General features: G+C 36.9%; 1 protein-coding gene across 1 annotated transcript in view; it reads right to left on the bottom strand.

Moving 5' to 3' along the window:
* Nucleotides 1-9,473, bottom strand: part of SPIRE1 (spire type actin nucleation factor 1) — a 170,636-nt gene that overhangs the window by 140,839 nt on the left and 20,324 nt on the right. Inside the window, exon 2 of the mRNA XM_081802551.1 lies at nucleotides 6,034-6,068. Coding sequence (XP_081658677.1) covers nucleotides 6,034-6,068 — 35 coding nt within the window. The remainder of the gene's footprint in view (nucleotides 1-6,033; nucleotides 6,069-9,473) is intronic.

Raw genomic sequence — 9,473 nt, 5'->3', positions numbered from 1 at the left:
AAACTGTAGTCACAGGTAGAGACATATATAGAATAAGGAGATACCTAGCCATTTCACTGCCCCAAATGGGGCACTAAACTAATCTTTAGCATTATGCAGATGCCTTACACTGCAGATAAACAAAGGCTGGATAAAGACAAACAAATGAAAGGTGAAGGGAAGTGGTTCTGCTACACATTGGCTACACGACCTTGGGCAAGTTACATAACCTCTCTACTTTAGTCTCTTTCTAGACTTTGTTTCTAAGTTTGTTATGAGAATTAAGTTAATGTCTATGACAGTATTTAGCATATACTTAGCTCTAAAGTATTTTTAAAGATGCACATGGGAATGAAACGGAGTATTTATGTACAGTATATATGAAGTCTATTCAGAAGATGTGAGCACAAATCTTCTACAGAATCCCTCAGTAAAGATTACAGTTTTCCGCTATGCTACAATTTTTATAAACTAGCTTTATTAAGATTAAAGTATTGACAAAAGTTAATTTAACTTTATATAATGCTTTAACCTATTCCACTCAAAACACCACTCATCTACCAAGGGAACAGAATTGTTCCAGTTATTCATTTAACCTTCTTTCCTGCTGAAGGGAAAGGGCCTCAGTGCTTCATAATTAGTGGTGGTTAATAGAAAACAGGAACGTGGTGAAATTTGGAAAGCTAAAAATTTACAACAATGAAAATGCCTCAATTAAAATACTTAAAAATTCAAATCCTTTATGTTATAGCATTTTTAAGCATTTGGTAATATTCTTCAAGTATAACCCACAAAATTATTTAAATAATGGCAGTAGAAAAAACTTGTAAAATGAGGGTAAAAGCTCCCCCAAGCTGTGGACCAGAACTGCCTCTTTAAGAGGCAAGTACCCACAGGTACAGGTCATTCTTAATTTAAGAGTTTATAAATGACCAGGCTGAGCTGTGAGCACTCCCAGAGAGAGAGAAGCAGGGGTAATACACTGTTTAAATTACATGCCCTTCTCAAAATGAAAGGACAAAATACAGATCAGCGGTAGACAGGGGCCCAAAGCGGGGGTGGAGTGACCACCAAGGGGCACTGGCAGAGTTTGGGGAATGACAGAACTTGATTGCGGAGATGGTTAACACAACTGAATATCTGTTAAAACTCGAAGAACTGTAACTGAAAAAGGTAAATTTTACTGTATGTAAATTATACCTGCAAAAAATGTAAAAGAGATATCAGAAAAAATTAAATTGCCTATTAAAGTAAAAAATTTTACAATGTCTTTTAAAACAAATTATATGAAAAATTTCCCTTAATGAGTTCAAATGCTGGAATATACTAGTATAATTGAGTACATTAAAATATTTTTCCAAACAGGGGCACCTGAGTAGCTCAGCCGGTTGATTGTGGGACTCCTGGTTTTGGCTCAGGTCATGATCTCAAGGGTGGGTCCTGAGATTGAGCCCTGCATGGGACTCTGTGATCACCAGGGGGTCTGCTTGAGGAGTCTTTCCTTCTGCCCCTCCCCCCACTCGCACATGCATGAGAGCACGGGCTCTTTCTCTCTCTCAAATAAATCTTTAAAAAAAATTCTTTCCAGTGAGAAATAAGGTATAATACTTGATCTTTTAGAAACATTGAACTATCTTGAGGAATAAGATCACATAAAAGTTGACTGAATGCCTATGTATGGCCTCCTTGCTTTCTCTAAACTCATAATTTTGTTTGGTTTTTCTGAATATAGGAAAAGTCTTAAAAAGAGAGTTGAAAGTAAAACTAGAAAATAATTAACAAGTCAAGAAACAACAGATGTTGGTGACGATGTGGAGAAAGGGGAACCCTCCTACACTGTTGGTGGGAATGCAAGCTGATGCAGCCACTCTGGAAAACAGTATGGAGGTTCCTCAAAAAGCTGAAAACAGAGCTACCCTAACAACCCAGAAATTGCACTACTGGGTATTTACCCCAAAGATACAAATGTAGTGATCTGAAGGGGCACGTGCATCCCAATGTTTATAGCAGCAACGTCCACAATAACCAAAGTATGGAAAGAGCCTCAATGTCCATCAACAGATGAATGGATAAAGAAGATGTGGTATATATATACAATGGAATACTATGAAGCCATCAATAAAATGAAATCTTGCCATTTGCAACGATGTGGATGGAACTAGAGGGTATCATGCTAAGCGAAATAAGTCAATCAGAGGAAGACAAGTATCATATGATCTCACTGGTACGAGGAATTTGAGAAACAAGACAGGATCATAGAGGAAGGGAGGGAAAAATGAAACAAGATGAAACTGGAGAGGGAGACAAACCATAAGAGACTCTTAATCTCAGGAAACAAACTGAGGGTTGCTGGAGTGGAGGGGGTGGGAGGGATGGGGTGGCTGGGTGATGGACATTGAGGAGGGTAGGTACTATGGTGAGCGCTGTGAATTGTGTAAGACTGATGAATCACAGACCTGTACCCCTGAGATAAATAATACATTATATGTTAATTTAAAAAAAGAATTCATAATATGATTTCTATGTACTACAAAAACTATTAAAATACACAGCTGAACATTTCAAGTTATATGTCTCAGTGAGGATCCTGAAGGCCCAGAAAGATAAAGGGATTTTGCTTTCACTAGCAGTCACCCTGAGGCTCCTAGTGGTCCATGACCTTGCTTAAGAAGATGACTTTCTCCATCCCAGGAAACTATACACCTCCCAACTAAGAATAATAAGCTATATTCATTAAGGCAGGCTTTATGCTAAACTCTCTGCAATCAAAACAACCCACCTTTCAGATGAGGAATCTTGAGGCTGAGAAGTGAGGGAGAAGGATGGAGCAAGCAACATGCTACTCCACCTTTTCCAGGGTCCTTCACAGTTCTACTCATCTACAACTTGTGAGCAGCCCTTCTCTTGGTCTGCATTTAATGCCAGAGCTTTCTGAACAGAAGAACAATGGAAGGGCAAAAGAGGCTCTAACAATCACCTTTCTGATCCAGGATCACCTCACTCTCAGAAATGACCCTGTTGTCTTACTGACAGAAAAGACGGGCTTAAAACCTTATTATCAAAGATTCCCTCAACTTCCCATTGTCTTCCTCAGGACTGCAGGTTTTACTGCTCTCAGCCCTCAATCCTGTTTCTCGGGCAGAAATACCGTGCTAACCACACCCCAGCCCAACAGCTCTCAGACTGTGGTTTTAGGACCCTCTGACACTCTAAAAATTACTGAGGAGTCCAAGGAGCTTTTATGTATGTGAACCATAATCTATCAACATCTCCTGTATTAGAAATTAAAACAGAAATTTTTTATTTAAAAATTTAATTAAATCATTTAAAAATATTAAACATGTTAATATAAGTAACATTTTTATGGGAAAGAAACCTCTATTTTCAAAAAAAAAAAAGAAGAAGAAGAAGAGTGGTATTGTTTTTGCATTTTTGTAAAACTCCTGAAGGTCATGCTTAATAAAAGCCGGCTAGATCTTATATCTGCTTCTGAGGTCTGGCATGACATTTATAGTTACACAGTCATGTAGCCAAGGAAAACACCACTGTACCCTCAAGAGAATGAAAGTAGAAGGGCAAACAATGTCTTAGTATTACTTCAAAAACAGTCTGACCTTGAAAGGGTGTCAGGAACCCCCCAGAGCCCTCTTACCACACTTGGAGAACCACTGCTTTAGTGAAGCCAGAGGTAGTCCTACATCTGATTTCAGCAGATCCCCACTCTCTAACTTGGACTCAAACTCACTCTCTCTTGCTTCCTTACCACCGCCACCCCCCACCCCCTCAAATGTACCATCTTCCCTAAAAAACAAAACTTTCTACTTAAGCTGTTTCCTTTTTCTTTCAAGTCACCAAACTTCTTGAAAAAGTAGTTCCCACAACCTCTACTGCCCCTCCTTTTTATTATTTTAATTAACAAAGTAATACGCAGAGATGTTCTCATTTAAAAAAAAAATCCAAACAATATAGATAAATCACCATCTACAATTCCAGTCTCTAACCACCATTACCCCTAGAAAATACTCCACGCTGTTAACTAAATAATTGGATTGAATTTTTTATTTTCTTGTGATTTTCCCTCATCAAATAGTCATTTTAAAAAATCCTGAAAGGAGGTTCTGTTTAGATTCCAATTCTTTTGGTTACCCAAGGTATGGGTCACAGAATAAGAGCTAATAACTAGGAGATTACAGAGATAAAATGAGTGATGTTCCTATACAAAGTGAATACTAAACAAAGTGCTACAACCATGCTGATTTTATGGTGATACAACATAAGACAGAATAATGAAACTTAGTCATCCTGTTATATATATATAACAGTGTCTTCAGGGTTTGTATAACATTTTCACATATATTTGCTCTTTAAAATTTTACAACCTGTGAGGTCAATAGGAATTATGATTAACATTTTGCAGATAAGAAAGCCAAAGTTCTAGGAGAGCAGGAGAAAAAAATACTGCTCAAAATTACATAGCTAGAAAAACGCACACCAGAAACCACAGACAGAAGTTATATTTTCTGACTCAAATCAAATCCCACTCCTTTATATTACATTGAACAGCACATCAAAAATGCTCACAATATAGAAATATTAAGTTCTACTTTTTAAAAAATTAAGTTCTTGCCTATTTTTAGAGCTAATTTGGAAAAAAAATTATCTCTACTTCCAAAGTTGAAAATACAAAAATGAATTGTATAATTTCTGAATGTAAAAAAGAACAAATGATTTTTGCTTCTTTATTATACAATATAATCCCTTAGGAAGCTTGCATTTTATTTAAAATAACAGTTGAAATTTACTAAAATCTATATCAACATGTAGACGTATTACCATATTAGAAAAATAACTTCTTAAATCCTTTATTTAGGCACTGCCATTAACAAAGACCCAAGACTCCTAATGTAAAGATGAGGCAACAGTTGCTGCAAAGAACACCAGACGTACACACTTCATGGATGCTACCCTCATATTTCAGTGCTACCCTTGAAATTCCTGCAAGGAACACAGGGAATCACGTGGAAATTCCTTAACGTTCACAATCAGAATTTTGAACTAAGATAACAAACTATTTGATTCATTATTAATCTCACTGAAATATTGTTTCTAAGCCCCTATTTTTTTTTCCTACACCAAGGCAGCTCCAGAGGAGCTCAAAATATTTATGATTTATTTATTATGACACATTAGATTGGATTATGAAAAAAACAACTTAAACTATTTCTTATTAAGGGCTCTGAATCTTAGTATCTCAATTTCACACATAACATGGGAAAGTTTTAAAGCCATGATTAAGGTAATCTTTTTTTTTTTTTTTAAAGATTTTATTTATTTGACAGAGCACAAGCAGAGGGAGAGAGAGGGAGAAGCAGGCTCCCTGCTGAGCAAGGAGCCCGATGTGGGACTCGATCCCAGGACCCTGGGATCATGACCCGGGCCGGAGGCAGCCACTTAACCGACTGAGCCACCCAGGTGTCCCGATTAAGGTAATCTTTTTAACACACACTGGCATTTTAAAAATATGGGCAAGAGGGGTGCCTGGCTGGCTCAGTCAGTGGGGCATGCAACTCTTAATCTCAGGGTTGTGAGTCTGAGCCCCACAGTGGGTGTGGAGATTACTTAAAAATAAATCTTTAAAAAATATATTTAGGGGCGCCTGGGTGGCTCAGTCGTTAAGCGTCTGCCTTCGGCTCAGGTCATGATCCCAGGGTCCTGGGATGGAGCCCCACATTGGGCTCCCTGCTCAGAGGGAAGCCTGCTTCCCCTCTCCCACTCCCCCTGCTTGTGTTGCCTCTCTCGCTGTGTCTCTCTCTGTCAAATAAATAAAATCTTTAAAAAATAAAATAAATAAAATAAAATAAAAAATATATTTATATGGGCAAGATAACGAATTTTTCTTCACATTTTACTCTTTTTAAATGTAAAAGATATATACCTGCTCTCAACACATCCTTGTCAGAAGACCAAAAACCCATGAGATATAGTTCAATATTTAAGTTAATCTAAAGAACTGCAAAGCTACTTTACTAATAAATATTTGAGTATTTCTCTTACCTCTATTTCTGTACAATGTGAATATCCCAATTTACCTGTAATAAAAATACAAAAAGTTACTTCCAAAGGATTTTAGCTTTTTTATCACTGATAAAAATATTTGAGCTACCCTGGCATGGCTTCATTTTATCTATGAAAATCTATGCAAATAGAAGGTGCTAGAATGACCAATATTCTATAAGGTCCTGCCTAGAGATTTGTTTAAATAGGCCCATAAGAAAACACTAAGTAGGAAGATGGGAAGAATATACTCAATTGTAATAAGACCTAAAACACACACACATATTTAATGTGCATATATACAAGTTAATGAAAGTAAAATAAAAATATTTTTATTGAAGTCTTACTTTCTTTTTAAAATATCTTCAAATATTTTTAAGGTATTTAAAAGGTATCTTTCAAAATACTCGAAAATACCTTCAAAAAATCTTTAAAAGATTCTTGGGCTTTTCTCCAAATATATATTCTAGTTTAAAGGTACAGTGATCATTTCAATGAAAGCATAAATGTCTCAAACTAATATTTTCTTTAATATATGATGGTTGTTTTTCTTTGATATATGATTAGATAAAACCACATAATTAATTTAGTAATTTTTCCAATAGAGGATCACCTAAAGAATAACTATAATTGAACAATATTTCGCTGTACCAACATCAATTTTCTCTTCATCACTGAAACATAATAGCAAGGAACATGTACAATTATATCTTTCTGTCAATTTGGATGAATAAAACATACTTTTTAAATAAAAAAACAGCATTTTAAAGATCACTTATTAAGCAGTTTTAACAAAAAGAATAGGTTACATATTTATATTGGGTACTGATCAATTTAATTTCCCCAGTCCACACTTCTTGAATATCATTGTTCTCAGTTCAAACATACATTAACCTCTACCTCCTTCCCTCCAGCAACACTCTCCTTCCTCCTAACTGCTTCCTCTCTCCAGCCTCTGACTCCCACACCTACCCCTAGCCCACAGTGGTTGTTCCAGCAGTCTGTTTTCTTTAATGCTTAATGAGAATTTATACACCTTAGAGTTTATGATGATACCACACACACAAAAAAAGCCCACAATGTTTTTTATGTGCCTCCCGACTCTTAAAATGAAAAAATTGAAATCCACAATTTCTGATGACCTAATGGTCCTAATGTGAAATACTGGCTGAAACTGAGACCAGAAAACAAGGGACCATGGGTTCTGTGGATTAAAAATTATATATGAGCAATAAATAAAGATTACATGAACATAGAAATAAAATGGATTTAATATATAAAGGTTTTACATACTATGGTTTGATAAATACATAACTGTTATTTATATATTTATGTATTGTTAAATGAAACTATATATTTTATATATATTAAAGTCATTAAAGTTATATAGCATATATTTTTATTTATATATATATGGCTGCTCAGAACATTAGTGCTTTTGGTAGATTAATTATCCTATGACTCCTATAGAGAAGGTGATTAGCTTAACCTAGGAAAGTACTGTAAACAGGAGCAGCTCAAAGAGGGGCACAGACTACCTCTCAAATCTGGGGAAGGGAAGGGAAGGGAAGGGAAAAGAAGGGAAGGGAAGGGAAGAAGAGAAAGGGGAGGCAGGGAGGGAGGGAGGGGAAAATACAGTGTTAAGACAACAATAACAGAGAGTAATCTCTTTGAGAGTACACAGATGTACATCTTCAGTATAATTATTCTTTGTTTAATATTTTATTTATTTACTTGACAGAGAGAGACACAGCAAGAGAGGGAACACAAGCAGGGGGAGTGGGAGAGGGAGAAGCAGGCTTCCCACCAAGCAGGGAGCCCGATGTGGGGCTCGACCCCAGGAACCTGGGATCATGACCTGAGCTGAAGGCAGACGCTTAACTACTAAGCCACTCAGGCACTCCATTCAGGATAATAATTCTTAAGGTAAATAGAATTGCAAAGAAAGTGGTAGGTTTGTTATTGGTAGTAAAGTTGGTAAAAAATTTTGTAACGGTTTTATATGTATTGTAGCATTGAGCAAACAAATATGCTGATGTTGCTGTGAATCATGAACTGAAGGAGAAAGACCATACAAACCTAACATGTGGGAAGGAAAGGAAGAGCCCTGTGGTAGTGAACTGGAATTAGGGGTATTATCTAATTTCAAAAAAAAATACTTCCTAGCTCTTCTTCCAAAAGAGGGAGAAGTAACAGCACCTCATTTTGCAAGAGCACACCTTGACCATTTCCCCTCAAAGGAACCAGTACTCAGGGGATTGGCTGACTCCATGGACGGGACAAGTGGACGTGAGGCCATTTCAGACAGTGCGCTGTGTAAGGCCTAGCCCTGAACAACCAAGGTTATGCAATGGGTCTACCAAGATGTGAAATTACAAGATAAGCTGGAACATCTTTCTGTACCAGAAAGTAATGAAGTACTCGAAGAATAACAGAGTGATGTCAAAATGGCACAAGTCCTATGAAATAAGGTTTTTTCCCTGACCTCTATTATAAAACTGAAAATGCTTTCCTATAAAGAGCACCAAAAATTTCTGTGTGAGTGCACCATCACTTCTGGTTATTCAATTTGATCTGGTGACTAAATCATGCAACTATGGAAATGTGGTTAAGTATGAAGTGCCTGACCACCTACACTACTCTGCCATCCAAATCCCTGCCCAGACTCTGATGCAGGAATTAGAAAATCCCAATTACAAGACAGCAGAGCTTAAAGGAACCTTGGAAATGATCCTGCCCAATCCATTTGTCTTATAGATGAGTAATCTGAGCCTGACGAATCAAATGACTTGCACAAAATGACAGAGCTAAGAATAGACTCCAAGGCTCCTGACCCTGTCATGAGCACTGGTGTGGTTTTGCTCTCCTGTCCGCCATTCCCGCGTGCAGGGACCAGTGGGGTTGGGGAAAGGGACTGCAGAGGTGCCATCACAGCTATCTACCCATTATAATACTGTTTCTGGAGAAATGGGGGAAATGTACTCCTTGATTTAGCAGTTGGAAACTACCAATATAGCAACCAAGAAATTTTCATTTGACAACTTTTGAGTCCTTCTTTAAAGGTTACCACCTTTCTGGAGCCAAACCTAAGGAATCCCTCTAAAACCTAGAATCCTAGGACTTCACTTTCTACAAGTCGAGTAAACTAAGCCAATGGTAGGCCTAACCAAGGTTTCAGATTATTAAATGCAGTGCATTAGTTCTTTCAATAAGACTAACAGCTTTACTGATTTATTATTAATTAAAAGGTTAGATTAACTATCTGACAATGCAAAATAATAGGAGATATTTGGAATGATATTTAAACATTAAGTTTCAAAATACTCCAATATTATTAACATACTTATACACTAGGAAGAAGGATGATTTGCACAGCAAGCCAAAACTTCAGCTCGGTGTTTCCCAAAAAGAATGGGCATTTTAATAACGCTGGAAGAATC

Source organism: Leptonychotes weddellii, chromosome 13, assembly GCF_054177405.1.
Source record: "Leptonychotes weddellii isolate Sample4059 chromosome 13, ASM5417740v2, whole genome shotgun sequence".
Lineage (NCBI taxonomy): Eukaryota > Metazoa > Chordata > Mammalia > Carnivora > Phocidae > Leptonychotes > Leptonychotes weddellii.
The sequence above is the reverse complement of the archived record's forward strand: the minus strand, read 5'-3'. Positions and strand labels throughout refer to the sequence as shown.